Consider the following 20,201-nt stretch of genomic DNA (forward strand, 5'->3'; position numbering starts at 1 on the left):
TTCTCAGCTCTGACTCCTTATACCCTTTGCTCAACTACTCTTCCTCATAGATTACCAGGTTCACAAGTCCATGGTAAAAGACACTGTATTATTGAGCTTCATATTATATACTTTAACAAAAAAATAAGACATTTACTTTGGGAAAAAAATTACTATGCACAATTTTGTTTTAATGAGTAAGGTTGACCCAAAAATTAACCTTAGATAATGCTCTGGTCATATTCAGCAGTAAAATATTTCAACATTTTCAATCAATCAACACCTTTGAAAATTATATGAAACGAAGATATTTGCAAACCAGAAATAATGAGGAGTTAAAAGAAAAACAGATGATAGCATTAGTGGATTTAAATTTATTGACTGAGTATTAAGCACTTCATAGGCATGATTTCATTAAATACTGAAAGCAATCCTATGAGTCTTGTGTATCAATCGTAGTCACAGAAAGAAAAGAACAATCAAATGGGTAACTGAGTAGAGTTTAATGGAAGATCAGTCTATAAAAGTGTGGCCAGCATTCAGAAAATGTTGAAGCACCCTGAGGGTAGCAATTGTGGAGAGCCATAGGGTAGAGCAGTTACTGGAAACTAGTAAGGCCTATAGCTGTAAAGAGAAGGTCACTTGGTACTTGTGGGTTTCAGAACAGACATACGGTATCTTAGTCCATTTGGATTGCCCTTATAAATGCCATAAACTGAGTGACTTATAAACAACAGAAATTTATTTCTCACAGTTCTGGAGGCTGGGAACTCCAAGATCAAGGCACCAGCAGTGGCTGGTGAGAGCCTACTTCCTGGTTGATGGACAGCCATCTTTTCATCGTACCCTCACACGGCAGAAGGAGGGAAGGAACTCTCTGAGGTCTCTTTTATTAGGGCACTAATCCCATTTCTGATTCCATCCTCATGACCTGATCACTTCCCAAGGACCTACCTCCTAATTTCATCACCCTGGGGGTTAGGATTTCAACATTTGAGTTTTGGGGGCACATAAAAATTCAGTCTATAGCACACAGCCACTGCCAAACCATGGCCCTGCAGGGAGAAAATCACAGAATAAATGTCCAAGCTAACTCGCCCACCACCTCTGATCATCTGTGAGTGCCTTCCACAGGCTAATCTGAACAGAAAGCCAGAGGACAAGGAAGCTCATCAAAGTCATCCATAAAGGTCAGCTTCTGGGCACAGAGCAAGGTTGAGAAGGGTGGAAAGTAGATCTGAAGGGAGAAAAGAAGAACACTTGGCATAGTTTTTCTTCATTTTAGGGAAGGGAAAACTGAGGCTGAAACAGATTAAGTAACACCTAGGTAAACCAGTGAGAAGGTAGAAGTTACACAATTCAAAACATGCAATCTGACTCATTCATTGATCAATCCATATCTATGAAATTCCAGGCTAGAATAGTAAACTAACTCCAGAGTCTCAACTGACTGTAGCTTAGTGAGTTGCAGTAAAGCCTGGGGATAATGGTAATAACAACAGCACATGTCAGACGCTATTCTAAATGTCTTCACGTTAAGTGTTCATGAAAACTCTAATATCCCTACTTTACACTGGAAAAAATAAAGACACAAAAAGTTTTAGACTCTTGATCAAAGTTACAACCTAGTAAGTGGTGGAGCCAAAGGTCCAAGAGAAGCCATCTTTTCCAGAGCCCAGTACGAACCTTTGTTTCCTGTATCAGGGGCAAATGTTGTCCCTCAATTTCATCAGTAATAGAACATCAAAATTTCAGGGGGGCATATGGTGTTTCAAACTACATTTTCTAGTGTCCTTTATTTAAAAAAAAAAGTTTTTAAAGTTTTAATTTAAATTCCAGTTAGCTAACTTACAGTGTCATATTAGCTTCAGGTGTACAATATAGTGATTTAACACATCCATACGACACCTGGTGCTCAACGTAACACGTAAACTTCTAGTCTCCTTTATACGTAAATAGAACTAGTGACTGGTTGTGAACAACGAGACATAAGTGGAAGTAATTTATACAACCTCCAGGAAAGGTCCTGCTTCTGTTTTTCTCTTCCTGCTGTCTGAAATGTGAACATAATGACAGGCTTCTAGCCACCATGTTGGACTCTGCACAAAGGATGGCAGAGTAGAAAGCTGGAAGGAATAGGTCTCTGACAATCTGCGCGACTTCCATGCCAGTCCTGACCTGCTATCCTCCAGACTCTTTACGGGAAAGAATAAAACCTTATGTGAACAGCCACTGTTGATCTGTGGTTTCTGTTGCATGTGGGCAAACCTAATCCTACAGCATTTTAATGTGAAAAATCACTTTGGCCTAGAAATGTTCATAACCTGACATAAGGGTGCATAATTTATAAAAGCACTACCATATGTTTAAAAGTCTTTTGGGCTCTCTATATACATATATATCACAAACTGGAGATTGGCAATTTGGTGTGTGAGATAGCTAAGTTAACAGAGCACAAACTCACAGGATAATCACTAAAATTTCCATTAAATTTGCATAATAAAATCTAGCTTGAGTCAAATGATAATCTAAAAAATATCTAATGTGTGTATAGGAAGTTTGCTTCATAACTTTATTCTTATTCCCCATTTTCCTATCAATTTTTCTTAAAGTCCCAACTTGTAATCTTCCAAGATGAACTCTTCCTGTATGTACAGCATTTAAGAAATCCCAGTAGACATGTAACCTGGGTAACTGGTACAGGGAAAGAGAAAGTCATTTATGACTGCCCCTCAAGTTCCACATTTGAGGGTAAACAGACTCTTTCTGCTGTGGATGACTTACTTACAGAAGAATCTCTCTTGGGAAGATTCATTTTAGATGATCACTAATTGACATTTCTTTCTTATGTTGCTTATCGGGTCCCCAGAAAGCAGACTCCTCTGACTCATACTGAAGGAAATGCAGATATTTTCCTTTTTTATAAACATTTTTTAAATGTTTATTTATTTTTGAGAGAGAGACAGAGCATGATCAGGGGAGGGGCAGAGAAAGAAGGAGACACAGAATCAGAAGCAGGCTCCAGGCTCTGAGCTGTCAGCACAAAGCCTGACGCAGGTCTTGAACTCATGAACCGTGAGATCACGACCTGAGCCAGAGTCAGACACTTAACCAACAAACACCCAGGTGCCCCTGCAGATACTTTTCAAGTCAAGTTCCCTCTCTGATGCCACAGGCTGCTTTGGGAATAAGTCAGACCTCAGGCAACCAAGTTTCCCAACTTCAGGGTAATACTTAATCAAATTCCCTGCCCAGAATGAAGTAGCTTATCCTATGGGGATAGGAGGGGTCGAACTCAGCACAGAAATTCTCTCCAAATTCCAAATACTCTCAGCCAGGTCTCTTTAATTTCAGCCTTTTCTTTCTTTCTTTTTTTAATCTTCAAGGTGGATAAGGGACCAAGAGGCTCAAAACCAGTCACTGCCCCCAAATGCGTCGCATGTTCTATGTGACAGATTTGGCACCTCACTCTGGAATACTTAAGTTGGCATCTATTATCACAGATCTTCAGTCATAACTGAAGAGTTTAGTCTTACCCTGTAAAACAGTACTTCCCCTGTCAACTGTAGCTTTCTTGTACTATTGCCAAAAAATCATCATCATCAACAAGTAATATTGAGACTTTGTTAAAAGTCTTTATCTTTACGGGTACCTGGCTGGCTCAGAAGAGGATGCTTGGGATTCTCTGTCTCCCTCTCTCTCTGCCCCACTTGTGTGCACTCTCCCTCTCTCGAAAATTAATAAATTAACTTTTAAAAAGTCTTTATCTTAAAAAAAAAGGATGATTCTTATTTCTCAGCAGTAGTTTTGCTCTTGTAAATTCTGGCTCTGTTTTCATGTCTAGGAGAACTCAGCAGCTCCACATACAGATTATTTAAAGGATCTTGAGAGAAGCACAGAGGCCCCCTTCCCATCATTATTTTGAACAACTGGGACTCATGGGGTACAATCAGAAAAAATGATTTCACTCTTTTTTTCCACTACTTGTTCAATCTTTTCTTATGATCACTGTGAGATAACAAAACTGTTTCTTTTAACAAAAACAGTCTCAGTTAAGTAATTAATATTAGTAGAATAATCACAAGAGGGCATTTTAGTTGTTGTCTGAGGGAAGGAAAAAACAGAGCAAGTGAAGAAATAGAAAATCAGCCAAACCTCCCCACGTGGACACACTTCCCTCTATGGACTTCCCTGGCCTGGAGCACACTCTAACTGGAGGAGGAGAAAATCTTTTGCCTTCAATGAAATTTATCATTTTGATGAGATACTTTAATTAGTGAAATGTGACCAATAGACTTTCTATTATCTGAGAGTGAGCACAAAAATTATAAAATATGTACAACATTTTATCCAGGGACACCAGAAATAAGTAACTCCACAAAGTAGGGTGACTAGACAGTGGGGACAAAGAATATGTGTGTGTGTGGGGGGGGCATGTGATTGCATCTTTTGAGTCCCATTTGTTCAACATAACAGTGGCATGTGCTTAAGCAAACTAATATACTGAAAAAGTAAAATCTAGTTTCTCTAAAAGTTAAATTAGCCATGATTGTTGATACTGAAAAAGAATTGTGAAGGAGAGTGATGGATCAAAATGGCAGACGCCTGTGCTCATTTTGTCCCAAATCCCTAGAAATGGCAGAGAAGATATGCTAGAATAAATAGGCCCACAATATCATGTGCTGATATTGGAAAAGACACTCCAGAGTAGACCCTCAAGAGGACGCTGGAACTGGTGGCATCAGCTCTAAGCCCAAAGATTATGGAAACATGAAGTAGGAGGACGCCCTCACTCCACAGCCCGCTATCCCCAAACATCTTCCTTTTTCCTGGTTTAAGTGGTTCTCCTCCAATGGTATTTAAAATTATTCCATTTACAAAAATTTGATCCATATGCCTCTTTCAGGTGCTTAGAGCTGAGTGCAAGAAACATCTGTAAGACTATAGAGGCCAAAACACTATTCTACTATGTCAAGCAAGAAAAAAAATATCTGAACCAATTATGTAAATTATAATTGATTTTCTCAGATCTGGTAGAATTATATGCCTTTATATCCCTTTTAGGTCATCAGTTTTTATTTATTTATTTTTTTAACTTTTTTTTTTTCAACGTTTATTTATTTTTGGGACAGAGAGAGACAGAGCATGAACGGGGGAGGGGCAGAGAGAGAGGGAGACACAGAATCGGAAACAGGCTCCAGGCTCTGAGCCATCAGCCCAGAGCCCGACGCAGGGCTCGAACTCACGGACCGCGAGATCGTGACCTGGCTAAAGTCGGACGCCCAACCGACTGTGCCACCCAGGTGCCCCTAGGTCATCAGTTTTTAAATGTCATACTTCCATCCACTAAAACAGTTCATATTTGAGACCTACTTGGCTGTTCTCTATCACTTCATAAAATGAATGATAGCACACTTTTGTACTATTCACTTATTTTCCATTTTAAAGTCCAAAATGACTATAATGCTATTAATAGTAATATTAGCCTAATATACTCATCCATGTTGTCCTTTTAGTTCCAAAAATGCCTTGGCATTGATCCATTAGCTGTATAAGAAAATCTGTTTAGTAAAATCACTCATGGTTTTCCTTGTTCTTTTATGTCTGATAAGTTCTCAGCTCTATGACACAGCATCAAATGTACGTTGTACTTAATTCTTCTGAGTTTACTTCCTCAGAAGCAGTCTTACATACTGATTGTGACACAGCCTTTAGAAGTGGTGTGAGAATCCTCAGGTGAGGGGCTTTGCAAGTGAAGAAGCAATGATAGAAGGACTCCTGAGCATTTTAGTTTACATGGGACTCACTCTGGTACAGCTAAGCAGCACCTGAATAAAGTTTAAATAAAATACCAAGACAAAACACTACAGTTTAAAATACAATTTCCCATAATTTCTTAGATGAGTAAAATAATCAGAGAAACTCCAGTGGCTCGAATGACTGCTCCCCTGTGAATCTGCAGCCCCATGGCCCCACTGGGTCTCCCCAAGCCTGAAGGACCACCACGGTAGGAATTTGATTATGCCACCACTGAAACCTGACTGGCATGTTTCCAGATTTCACCAACAAAGGGTTCTTTAGATTCAGTTCAAGAGCTTCACTGTGGCCTCCTCCACTAGGAAGCCATCCATGATCCTCCCTTCAGCCCATTTCAGTTCAGGTGTCCCTGTCAGCATCCTGATCTTCTCCCTATCATAGCATCCGTCGTACACTTAGCCACTGTGGTTGTAAACCTGCATCGTCTCACAAGTGTGAATTCCTGATGTATAGTGACCTTGTTCCAAATTATGTTTCTTACCCCAGCACTTAGCAAAATAATAGGGCCTTAATACATATTTGTGGAATATCTTCATTCCTCCCTCCCTCCCTCCTTCCCTTTCTTCTTTCCTTCATTCCTTCTTGCCTTCCTCCTCCTCTTCCTCCTCCTTCTTCTTCCTCTTTTGCCTTTTTCCTTCTTTTCTTCCTTCATTCCTTCCTTCCACAGATGTTTATTAAGCACCCACTCTATACCAGGCACCATTCTAGGAACTGGAGATACAGCAGAGAACAAAACAGACCAGTCTTTTCTCTTATGGAGCATGTGTTCTAGTCAAGTAATTTAAATTCCACGAAGAAAACTAAAAGAAGGGAAGGAGATAGAGAGGGGTGATGTGGCCTGCTCTTTTATACACAAATGGACAACTAGTTCACTGAATAGGTGGGACTTATAAGTAGGTGCAATCAATAAACAAATCTATTCTTCCTCCACCACTGCTCATCCATAGTCCTTTGGAGAGGTGGATTCTTTCTTATGCTCCTTGATGAAATATAGAACAGTTGCCACCACTTTATGGTCACTCTCAGCTAATATAAACATCTTCTGGCTCCTTCTGTCCCAGGAGGAATCTAACTGAGGTAAGTAAAATACCCAGTCCCAAGTACTGGCCAAAACTCCATTTAAAATGAAAGTTTCATTTAAAATTCCTGTACCTTTGGTCAGCTTTAGCTTGGCATAACTCAGTAGGAAAAGGGGGCACATTTAGCTTCTTCTCAGTTGTCCCCCTTAAACTTCTTTCCTACTCCTCAACTCCCTATGGCTTCTGGAGGGTTTAAGATGAGTGAGTGGGGATATGAGGAAGAGAGGTAAATGCAAGAAAAATGGAAGTATCATCTTGTTTCAGTTTCCTCTGGGCATGTCTGAAGTCTGACCCTCTCCAGCATTGATTGATGTTCGAAACAGACCTCCTTGAGATATTCTGTTGGATATTAAGATCCCTTCTGGAAATATTCAGTGGTTATGTTCCATGACACAGGCTGCCACTGTCTGGACTTAACTGTCCTTCCTCAGCCCCTGGGAACCCAGTCAATGTCCCTTAAATCCCTACATGAGGGGCTCTTGGGCAGGTTCTGAGATGACTCCCTGTCATCTTTCTCTTCTACAGGGCCCGCATCTGATCCCCAAAAGCCACCTCTGGGCCTGAGTACTCATTTATCTTTGTCCCACCAATAATGTACAGGTAGCTAGTTCCTCTCTTTCTGCTCTGCTGTTTCAGACAGATCACCCGAACCTCATATCTGTAACTTCACCAGGCAGATGAGACTCACAGTACACCTTTTCCAAAACCCTGTTTCTTCTCTCAAACTCTACTTTTGGCTTCTTGGATTTCAATCCTCTTGTATCCTTCATGTGAGTGCTGGCCTAAGGGCACCATCTTTGGGGGCCCCACCCAAGTGGCCTAATATTTCACTTTGGCACATGGGACTATGTTTTTGTTTGTGGCCTTTTGGAGTTTCAGCCAAAATGTAGACACAAAGAAAGGCTAATTTAAAAGCCCAGTACAGGGGTGCCTGGGTGGCGCAGTCGGTTAAGCGTCCGACTTCAGCCAGGTCACGATCTCGCGGTCCGTGAGTTCGAGCCCCGCGTCAGGCTCTGGGCTGGTGGCTCGGAGCCTGGAGCCTGTTTCCGATGCTGTGTCTCCCTCTCTCTCTGCCCCTCCCCCGTTCATGCTCTGTTTTTCTCTGTCCCAAAAATAAATAAAAAACGTTGAAAAAAAAATAAAAGCCCAGTACAAACAAACAATGCTCACAATAGCCCCAGCTACAGCATATATGGGCAAGGAGAACTTCATGCAGCAGAAGAGAAATGCTGGTGGACATAAAAAGCAACCACTCAGCAGCAATACTGCAAAAATCCAAAACTGCTAAGAAGACATTTAGGAAAAGAGACATATGGGAATAGGGCTAGCTGGCATGTGTGTAGACGTAATTCAGCAAACAGGATAGAGGTTATAGATAAGATGTAAGAAACCGATGCCCCAACACATATGCACTGAGATGTACATAATGCCCAAGTCAGAGGACGAAAGCCAATCAGGTTCATTTTCTGCAGGGAGGATGCAGTGTTGGGGGTTAAAAAGACCACTGGGCTAGGGGTGGAACAACTTAGTGCTCCAAGAGGCAGTTGGAGAAGTATTTAAGATCTTAGATTCTATAATCAGAGGGGAAAAATAGATTTTAAATTTTAATACAACTTTATAGCTGTTTGACTTTGAACAAGTCATTTAGCTTCACTTGACCTCAGTCTCCTCATTTATACAATGTGGGCCACTCAGAGGGCCAACCTGAAGATTGGTCCAGACTCTGAGATAAAGTCAGAATCGATCCTGTTGAATTGATCCTGTTGAATTGAATTGATCCTGTTGCATCAGTAGGATGCAATTCATGAAGCAACTTCATTTTAATCATACTGCCTCTTCCAGCCCCCATGGATGGCTAGTTCTTTCCTTTCACTTAATGGAAATTTTAAGCAAGTTCCATAACGCTTCTAGGTCCCTCAATCTCAAGAAGGATCTCATTTTAGTTATGAAATTTTCCAGTCCAGTGACATAATCAAAACTTCTAACTGTATTAGATTTAAACTTCTCACTTTTCCAGCTGGGGGGTGCTTTAGACGTAGAATCCTGCAGCAGGTGGGCCTTGCTGTTTCACATGTGTCATATACCTGGAACCCAAGTCATCTAAATTCCAGGACACAAATATTAATCTGTCTCATTCCCTTGAAAACTGAGGAAGGAAAACCTCTCAGTTGAGGAAGAAGGGGCATGCAACCCACAAATAAATAAATCCTTCCTGAACTCTAGACTCTAGTCTTCAAGGACATAATCACTCATACTGGCCTAACCTGGTTTAGAATATCTTAGCAGGTGCCTCGATGGTCTAGGATCTTGCTTTAGGATGTGTGGTTTTCACCAACTATTGAGAGTATCCTAGTGTTTAGCCCTCTATCAAAACTCTGTGGCAAGAGGAAGAACTCATCCATACTCCTGCTATATCCAGCATCACACCCGACATATGAAAATATGAAGGTTCTGTGCCTATATCCCTCTCCTTTTTACACCTGGGACCTTGGGGGGAATCACTGAATATCAGTGAGTCTAGGTTTAGAACTGGAATAATAATATCTTTCTTGTCAACTTTATAACTTTGTTGAGAAGAGCAAGAAACAAGATGGATGAACCAGTGCTTTATACACAAAAATACACAAAAATGTAACTTACTATTAGGATATGAGAATAGCATCAGAAATAGTTGACCCATTGATCTATTTTCATTCCTATCAATATACCTATAAACCTGGAAGAAGAAGCACACAGTTTCAATGACCATGAACAAAATAAAATATTATCTAATTTATACATCCTCTATTAAACCTGAGTCTTGATTGCTATGATGTGTAGATGGAACAGAATGAATGTTTGAGATTCCTACATCTCATAGTTCACCTCATCTCACATCCTCCCACAACCCAGAGGCCAAGAACATTTTCATTGAGAAATCAAAAATAAATGGTTTTTAAGAGTCAAAGATGCTGGGGGCGCCTAGGTGACTCAGTCGGTTAAGCGTCCGACTTCGGCTCAGGTCATGATCTTGCAGTTCACGAGTTCGAGCCCTGTGTCGGGCTCTGTGCTGACAGCTCAGAGCCTGGAGCCTGGTTCGGATTCTGTGTCTCCCTCTCTCTCTCTGCCCCTCCTCTGCTCATGCCCCACCCCACCCTCTCAAAAAACAAAAAAGAGTCAAAGATGCTAAATGCACGCCAGGTAATGCCTGCTTTGCCCAACTTGCTCTTGTCCTGACCATGCAGCCCCACACTCAAGAAAGCAAGGCAAAGCTGGCTCTGGTGGAATAGGGCAGAGTGGCTATTGACAGAGTTGAGCATCAGACTTGGGAACCCCTCCATGTACTGGCTAGTGACCAAAAGGCGGCTTGGTGCAAGGTAGAAGGGCAATGTGGGAACTGAGGAAACTATCAGAATGCCCTTGAGATTGGAGCTATAGGGGCAAGAAGGCAATGAGCAGCAAAACAAAATAAGGATGCCAATGAAACAGTGTGTGTGTGTGTGTGTGTGTGTGTGTGTGTGTGTGTGTTTGTGTGTGTGTGTGTGAAAGGGGAGGGGGAGGATGTCTTGCTTTAGACCTGTCTTTGTTCCTGTGACTGTCCTTGATTCCATAGCCAGATACCTGCATCTTTGTAGTAAGTCCCCATTTTTCAGGCTGTCCTTATCATTCTCTGTCCATTGCAAGTATAAAAGGCAGGAAGGTAACAAGCATGGACCCTGATAGGCTAATTCGTTCCCATAACCCTGGAGAACTGAGAATCTTCTAGCTCCATTTCCAACATGGAATTACTCATCTTACTGGGCTTGCCTTATTTCAAGCTAGCCCTGACTTTGGGGGCAGAATGTGATGCAAACCCAGTCTTCTGAACACATTCACATGTGTCCTAGTCAAATTACCAGCTCTTCAGGCCCCAAAGCCATCCTATAAGGCTGAATTGAGTCTTTAGGCAGTCCTAAAGCTCTTAACATGGTAGGACACAATTTGAGTGTCTCTGGAGAGGTGAGCTCCTGCCTTACACTGATTGGGCAGGCACCAAAATAGCCAAGGAGTAAGCCACTCACGGCAATTCAAATAGGAAGTACTTGTGCAGTGAATATTCCTTTAGGAATTGGATCATACAAACGTTAGGAGAATAATACCAGCATGTTTTAATAAGTCACAACTCCACCACCTTAAGACAAATACAAAAGACTTGAAATCAAAGAACTGGATTCAAACTCTCACTCTGCCACTCCCAGCTGTTTGACTTTGAGTAAGTCACTTAACTTCTAGGAGTTTCTCCCCATCCGTAAAATAGAAACAATAATACCTACTGCACAGGGTTATTGTGAAGGTTAAAGGAGACATTGAACAAAATGCTGTGGCTACAGCAACAGCATCATAAGAGCACTAATAATTTCTTGAGTGCTCACTATATGCTAGGTACTGAGATAAGCACTTTATTTGCTTTATCTCATTGAATTTTCCCAATAATAACTTTATGAACTGTGCACATTTACAGGTAAGGTCACTGAAGCACACAGTGACTAAGTCACCTGCCTAAGTAACCAACATAGCTTAGGAGGGTGGCACAAAGTGCTTGCACCTTTACTTTTCCATGTTTCACCTGGAAGAAGATTCCACTTAAAGGAAATCAGGGGCACCTGGGTGGCTCAGTCGGTTAAGCGTCGGACTCTTGACTTAGACTCAGGTCATGATCTCACAGTTTGTGAGTTGGAGCCCCACATTGGGTTCTGTGCTGGCAGCACAAAGACTACTTGGGATTCTCTCTCCCTCTGTCTCTGCCCCTCCCCTGCTCGTGCTCTCTCTCTCTCTCAAAATAAATAAATAAACATTTTAAAAAAATTTTAAAATAGAATAAATCAGTAGCAATTACTTACTGGGGGTTCATTGGTTCCAAGTCGCCAATATGTTGAATTACACAGTTTTTTTATTTCCTCGGGACCTTCTATATCATAATCTTTGGGATAGGCTTCTCTGTCATGGTGCCTGAGAAAATAAATTAGAATCTGTTAAGAGATAAATCTTATTTATCATGTATTGCTTTAAAACAATTTTTAATGATCCAATGAAAATTTACCATATTTATGACATTGCTTTAATTACAAATTCACTGGATGTGGGATACATAAAGTATTTTCCACCTCTTTTCAAGTAATGCTGAGGTTATTTTCTAAAAACAACTTAGCACATACGATAAAACTAATAATATCACAAGCACAATACTTATCCAACACAGCAATTACTCAGTGACTCCAATGAACTGAAACTTATTCAATAGTGTAGATTATTTACCAAAAGTAAATTCAAAAATAAGACATAGTAATAAATTAAAAAGGCAATTTGTCACATTAGAAATTTTTTCTACCATCAATTTCTTTTTTTCAAAATGAGAAAGAGCAAAGTATCTGTTAAATGGATTCATAACATGTGCTTCTGGCTTTTAAAGAGAGTTTAAAGAAGGCTGACAAACATAAGCTGAAAAAACATGTAGATGGAAGAGGGAAAAATATTCCAAACATCTTGACTACAAGGGTGGATAGAAATAATAATAATGGAAGGATTGGGGAATAGGGAAGGAAAAAGGAAGTGAAGTGGCCTACAGAAGAAGTATCTATTTTTGCAAAGCTTTCTTAGGTGACATAAAGGAAGCTGAACACAAACATCCCTCAGAAGAGGCCTTGTTATTGAGGGAATACAGGGCTAAGATTATGTAAGGGACACTGAGGTACTCAAGAATTCATCCATCCATCCATCCACCCATCCACCCATCCATCCATTCAATTGTCTATTCATTCAGGAAATATTTTAAGTACCTACTACATGCCAGGAGGGGATGCCATGGGAAACAACCCTAATACAGTCCTTGCCTTCAGTTGCTCACAGCCAAGCAAGAAACACAGGCAAACAAGAAAATTCTACAATGGGCACAGGGTTGTGGAAGCAGAATAGCATCCACTCACCTGGATGGGGCACCGAGAATCCAAGTCAGGAGGCCCTAGGCCCACCTCATCCCACTGTTTTGGGACTGGGCCCCTACACTACATTCAAACTATACCCTTGCTTCCCCACCTCTGAGAGCAGAGCAGAGAACTGCATAGAACACAGCAGAGAGAGAGCCCAGGGTAGAGCAGCAGAGCTCAGGCATGTGAACTCTCTGCCCTCCTAACATCTGAGCATTAAATTGCAAAACACTAAAAGCATTTTGGTACCATATCAGCATTTTTAGAGAGCCTCACAGGAAACTCTCACTTAAATCCTTAGGGGGGAATATTGAACATCAAAACCCAGGAGTGAGAGAGTGAGTGGGGCCATGGGTTTGAGTCATTGCTCAGGTCCTAGCTGTGTGATGTTGGGCAAGTCACTTAATGTTTCTGTGCTTTCATTTCCACAGTGTAAAATGAGGACAGACGTAATACCATGAGATTTTTGCAAAATGAAAAAAATAAAAGCAGAAGATCCTTTATTACTGTCAAGCACCATAAACACCTATGTATAGTGAATACTAATCCACCAAGTTTTTGGTGTACAAGAATTGCAACTTTAGTTTTTCCATAATTGTACTTAATTTCTTTTCCAAATGCTCATATTGCCAAGATGGAAAAACCTTAATCTTGGTCAATTATGGATCCCTTCCAACTCTCAAGAGCTTGTGTGATGCTGCAATGCCAAGAATCCATTTCTGTTGTCATCATCTCTCCCTGCTGACATCCGTGGAAACCTCCTCATTCTCCTGTGGTCTTCTAGTATGGATCTACACAGATCTCTGCTCTGCCCTCCTGGTCCTGCCACATGGACTCTGTGTAGACTGGCACTCTGCCACAAGCATGCCATTTTCTAGGCCACCAAGAACCTTCTTGTGTCCCTCTCCACCCAGGGTCCCTGGAAGCCAAATGCCATCCCTAAGCTGTTTGCCTGGCCCATCAATGTTTCATGGTCCCACCACATTGGGCTTGGGAGGCACACAGAAGCCCCACAGTTCAACACCTCCAAAATCATTACCCGGGAATAGAGGGCTAGGCAGTGACAGGGCCCACATGCTCAGGGATTTCTATAAGGTCTTAATTCCAATTTGGGGGTCCCAGACAAACCCACAAGCTCTCGGCTTCTCTGGTGCCCTCCATCTTCAGTCCATGAACTCTTCATCTCCCAAGGGACGGGGCACCCCGGCCCTTCATCTCCTCTTCCAAATCTAGGGCATCATCCTAAAACCCATCTTAAAACCCATGCTTTTGAACCCAGAAGCCAAGAAGTTGGTGTTTTTATTGCTTTCTATGTCTTTCTTCTCTGAGGCAATAAAACCAGACTATCTCCCGGGGAGCATGAGAATGAAGGGGAAAAAGATAGTTAACATTTCATTGTGTGACCCTCAGTGCTCACTTCTTTACTGGTTACCACAGGCACAGTGCCCAGGGTACACGGTACCTTTAGGGTCCCACAAGAGTGTTTTAATAATTTTTTAATCATAAAATAAGAATATAATCCATCTTAGATTGTAGCCATCTTTCTACCAATGTAATCATAAACTATCATTTTTAACTTTTTTTTTAAATGGAGGAAAGGAGCTCATGAAGGCAAAGATAGTTAATGTCCATGAAAATCAGAATGCAGTCCTGATTATGCCACCATATATTTTAAGTTGTATTATAACTAGATTATTACAAAAGATGCAGATACGTTTACTTAACAGCAATCTCAGTACTAAAAGTCCAGCACTGAAAACACGAATCTATAATGAAAATGTTTCTGGGGAGGACTGCGCTAATGCAACTGGCATTTCCTAGGGTCTGCCAGCTGCCCGTGAATGTGGTGCCCACAGCCCCCTGTAAGTTATGAGAGATAGACAACTAAAGAAGACCTGCCCCTACTTCTCAGAGGCTGCCAGCCGAGCGAAGAGAAATATGGGTGTTTAAAAATTATAAAGTATATAGAATAGAATATAAATATAAAATATATATTTAGTACATACTAAATATATTATATAATATATATAATACTATACTATATATACTATATACTATATACACTATATACTATTTACTATAGTATATATAGTATGGTATTATACCATACTATAAAATATATACAGTAAAAGTGATTAGGGTATTATAAAGGAAATGAGAGACTTAATTAATTCCCTGATTATTTTGTCAGGTGAATATTGGCTTGTGCCTCAGTTTCTCTGACATGAACTGAGAATCATACACTGAGGAAACAACTGAACCAATAGATTGAGAGTCTTAAGTGAAAAGTGACATGTCAACGCAAAATACTATTATATGTAATAATACTTTGTCTTTCTACACTATGCTTTAGTTGAGAGTTTTCAATACTTTGTTAATGCCAACTAAGCCTTACAGCATCTTTATGAGACATATATCAAGGTATAATAATAGATAATAAAGGAATACACACACACACACACACACACACACATACATACACACACGTTAAAATCCTGGATTGTGAGTAACTTGTTCTGCAAGTGTTCCAAAAGATGAGCAAACATTTCTAACAAACTTCAACTTGATAAACGAGCAATGTCTTGCAATATGAGTAGTACATGAGGTAGAATGTCACATAATCACAAATGAACCAATGGTTCTTCTCTCTCTCTCTCTCTCTCTCACTGTCTCTCTCTCTGCACAATTGTGGGTGATCATCTCCCATGCTCAGATGCTTGGTCTCAGGCTGTGGTGTTGGACAGAAATCAGTGATTTTTTCAGAACATTGGAAGGTGCCCACAACTGGCATCTGACTACTGCATCAAACTGTTGGATCTCAAGCAATAGCAAGAGATTATGGAGGTGAGCTCGTCTGCAGAGGAAGAGGAGAAAAAGGTGGAGAAATCCCTCACTTCAAATGAGATCAGGAAGATGTGTAAAATATGGGAAACACTACAAAGTTTTGTAGAAAATCACCACCCGGACACGGCTGTAGCAGTGTGAATGATGAATCTGTTTAACAACAACACTATGTCACATTTCCGTGAAATCCTCAAAAGGAGGCAAAAAAAAAGTGTCATTGGATAGGTTCCTTGTTAAAGTTGCATGAAAAGAAAAAGACTCCATTGAGCCAACAGATAGCAGTGATTCCATTAGTGACAGTGAAAGTCGTCCTACATAACAACCCTCCTCTCTCTTGTCTCCCTCACACTGGCCACAAAGGTTTTCAAAAGCAAGTGCAGGTTAATTTGTTTATTTGTCTTTATATTTTGTATTTGCTTTATTATGTTGTATTATATTACAATATTGTAATCATTTTTATACGCATATTTTTAGGTTGTGAACGAATCATCTGAGTTCCCATTATTTCTTATGAGGAAATTGGCTTTGACATACAAGTGCTTTGGATAACAAGTATGTTTCCAGAACAAACTGTGCTCTCAAATGAAGACTTTATTGTATTTTAATAGCTTTGTTCTCCTTGCTACCTTCATTTATTAATGGTCACCATACAAGTGACCATAACCTGTTGTTTATTGCAACAGAAATTCTTTAAGAGAAAATAATGAAATAAACAAATAACAATAAAATAAAATTTACAATGTCTCTGGAGTAGTACCTTTCAAACTTTTTGAGCACAGCCCCACTCAACCCACCCCAACGCACCTAATGCCTGACGGCATTTTTAGTTGCTATGTCCAGATGTGGAGGGTTGTTACTGGCATCGAGTGGCTAGAGGCCATGATGCTGGAAAACATCCTACCCTGCACAGAACAACTCCCTGTCCAACAAGGAATTACCTGGCTCAAAATGCCAAAAGTGTCAAGGTTAAGAAAGCTCTAGGGAACAGTTGTATACCAGACTCTTATATCAGTGGTTCCCAAAACCTGAATGTTTCATGGAAGAAATAACAAAACAATCCCCTAAAATCTGTAGAACCAACATAAAATTGCCAACTTTTGTTTTGACAGAAACATTATTTTGACAGAAAATAAAATAGCCATTGGGGCACCTGGGTGGCTCAGTCGGTTAAGCATCCAATTTCAGCTCAGATCATGATTTCGCAGTTTGTGAGTTCGAGCCCGCATCAGGCTCTGTGCTGACAGCTTGGAGCCTGGAGCCTGCTTCGGATTCTGTGTCTTCCTCTCTCTCTGCCCCTCTCTGTCTCTCAAAAATAAATAAATGTTTTAAAAAAGTTTTTTAAAAGAAAGGCCATCGGAGGTTGCGGCAAGATGGCGGCTTAGGAGGACGCTGGGCTCACCGCACGTCCTGCTGATCACTTAGATTCCATCTACACCTGCCTAAATAACCCAGAAAACCGCCAGAGGATTAGCAGAACGGAGTCGCCGGAGCCAAACGCAGACGAGAGGCCCACGGAAGAGGGTAGGAAGGGCGGCGAGGCGGTGCGCGCTCCACGGACTGGCGGGAGGGAGCCGGGGCGGAGGGGCGGCTCGCCGGCCAAGCAGAGCCCCCGAGTCGGGCTTGCAAAAGCGGAGGGGCCGGGCGGACTGTGTTCCGACAGCAAGCGCGACTTAGCGTCTGGGAGGTCAGAAATTAACAGCTCTGCTCGGAAAGCGGGAAGGCTGGAGGACAAAGGGAGGGAGAGCTGCTGAGCCCCCTGACAACAGAGCTCAGTTTGGTGGGGAACAAAGGCGCTCGCCAGCGCCATTTCCCCCACCCATCCCCCAGCCGAAATCCCAAAGGGAACCGGTTCCTGCCAGGGAACTTGCTCGCTCCGCGCAAACACCCAACTCTGCGCTTCTGCGGAGCCAAACCTCCGGCAGCGGATCTGACTCCCTCCCGCTGCCACAGGGCCCCTCCTGAAGTGGATCACCTAAGGAGAAGCGATCTAAGCCTGCCCCTCCTGCCCCCGAGCACCTTGCCTACCCACCCCAGCTAATACGCCAGATCCCCAGCATCACAAGCCTGGCAGGGTGCAAGTAGCCCAGACGAGCCACACCACCCCACAGTGAATCCCGCCCCTAGGAGAGGGGAAGAGAAGGCACACACCAGTCTGACTGTGGCCCCAGCGGTGGACTGGGGGCAGACATCAGGTCTGACTGCGGCCCCGCCCACCAACTCCAGGTATACACCACAGCACAGGGGAAGTGCCCTGCAGGTCCTCACCACGCCAGGGACTATCCAAAATGACCAAGCGGAAGAACTCCCCTCAGAAGAATCTCCAGGAAATAACAACAGCTAATGAGCTGATCAAAAAGGATTTAAATAATATAACAGAAAGTGAATTTAGAATAATAGTCATAAAATTAATCGCTGGGCTTGAAAACAGTATACAGGACAGCAGAGAATCTCTTGCTACAGAGATCAAGGGACTAAGGAACAGTCACGAGGAGATGAAAAACGCTTTAAACGAAATGCATAACAAAATGGAAACCACCACAGCTCGGCTTGAAGAGGCAGAGGAGAGAATAGGTGAACTAGAAGATAAAGTTATGGAAAAAGAGGAAGCTGAGAAAAAGAGAGATAAAAAAATCCAGGAGTATGAGGGGAAAATTAGAGAATTAAGTGATACACTAAAAAGAAATAATATACGCATAATTGGTATCCCAGAGGAGGAAGAGAGAGGGAAAGGTGCTGAAGGGGTACTTGAAGAAATCATAGCTGAGAACTTCCCTGAACTGGGGAAGGAAAAAGGCATTGAAATCCAAGAGGCACAGAGAACTCCCTTCAGACGTAACTTGAATCGATCTTCTGCACGACATATCATAGTGAAACTGGCAAAATACAAGGATAAAGAGAAAATTCTGAAAGCAGCAAGGGGTAAACGTGCCCTCACATATAAAGGGAGACCTATAAGACTCGTGACTGATCTCTCTTTTGAAACTTGGCAGGCCAGAAAGAATTGGCAAGAGATTTTCAGGGTGCTAGACAGAAAAAATATGCAGCCAAGAATCCTTTATCCAGCAAGTCTGTCATTTAGAATAGAAGGAGAGATAAAGGTCTTCCCAAACAAACAAAAACTGAAGGAATTTGTCACCACTAAACCAGCCCTACAAGAGATCCTAAGGGGGACCCTGTGAGACAAAGTCCCAGAGACATCACTATAAGCATAAAACATACAGACATCACAATGACTCTAAACCCGTATCTTTCTATAATAACACTGAATGTAAATGGATTAAATGTGCCAACCAAAAGACATAGGGTATCAGAATGGATAAAAAAACAAGACCCATCTATTTGCTGTCTACAAGAGACTCATTTTAGACCTGAGGACACCTTTAGATTGAGAGTGAGGGGATGGAGAACTATTTATCATGCGACTGGAAGCCAAAAGAAAGCTGGAGTAGCCATACTTATATCAGACAAACTAGACTTTAAATTAAAGGCTGTAACAAGAGATGAAGAAGGACATTATATAATAGTTACAGGGTCTATCCATCAGGAAGAGCTAACAATTATCAATGTCTATGCACCGAATACCGGAGCCCCCAAATATATAAAACAATTACTCATAAACACAAGCAACCTTATTGATAAGAATGTGGTAATTGCAGGGGACTTTAACACCCCACTTACAGAAATGGATAGATCATCTAGACACACGGTCAATAAAGAAACAAGGGCCCTGAATGAGACATTGGATGAGATGGACTTGACAGATATATTTAGAACTCTGCATCCCAAAGCAACAGAATATACTTTCTTCTCGAGTGCACATGGAACATTCTCCAAGATAGATCATATACTGGGTCACAAAACAGCCCTTCATAAGTTTACAAGAATTGAAATTATACCATGCTTACTTTCAGACCACAATGCCATGAAGCTTGAAATCAACCACAGGAAAAAGTCTGGAAAACCTCCAAAAGCATGGAGGTTAAAGAACACCCTACTAACGAATGAGTGGGTCAACCAGGCAATTAGAGAAGAAATTAAAAAATATATGGAAACAAACGAAAATGAAAATACAACAATCCAAACGCTTTGGGACGCAGCAAAGGCAGTCCTGAGAGGAAAATACATTGCAATCCAGGCCTATCTCAAGAAACAAGAAAAATCCCAAATACAAAATCTAACAGCACACCTAAAGGAACTAGAAGCAGAACAGCAAAGGCAGCCTAAGCCCAGCAGAAGAAGAGAAATAATAAAGATCAGAGCAGAAATAAACAATATAGAAACTAAAAAAACTGTAGAGCAGATCAACGAAACCAAGAGTTGGTTTTTTGAAAAAATAAACAAAATTGACAAACCTCTAGCCAGGCTTCTCAAAAAGAAAAGGGAGATGACCCAAATAGATAAAATCATGAATGAAAATGGAATTATTACAACCAATCCCTCAGAGATACAAACAATTATTAGGGAATACTATGAAAACTTATATGCCAACAAATTGGACAACCTGGAAGAAATGGACGAATTCCTGAACACCCACACGCTT

General features: G+C 41.4%; 1 protein-coding gene across 6 annotated transcripts in view; it reads right to left on the minus strand.

Moving 5' to 3' along the window:
• Positions 1–20,201, minus strand: part of CFAP95 (cilia and flagella associated protein 95) — a 135,683-nt gene that overhangs the window by 41,894 nt on the left and 73,588 nt on the right. For 5 of the 6 annotated variants that reach the window (XM_047831036.1, XM_047831034.1, XM_047831033.1 and 2 more), the window contains one exon: positions 11,735–11,843. Coding sequence is in view for 2 of the 6 variants with exons in the window: in XM_047831034.1 (XP_047686990.1) it covers positions 11,735–11,843 (109 nt within the window). In the remaining 4 variants the exon portion in view is untranslated. Of the gene's footprint in view, positions 1–9,515; positions 9,592–11,734; positions 11,844–20,201 lie in introns of all 6 variants that reach the window. The other variant, XM_047831038.1, reaches the window with a different exon arrangement.

The sequence above is a fragment of the Prionailurus viverrinus genome, chromosome D4 (assembly GCF_022837055.1).
Source record: "Prionailurus viverrinus isolate Anna chromosome D4, UM_Priviv_1.0, whole genome shotgun sequence".
In the NCBI taxonomy this organism is placed as follows: domain Eukaryota; kingdom Metazoa; phylum Chordata; class Mammalia; order Carnivora; family Felidae; genus Prionailurus; species Prionailurus viverrinus.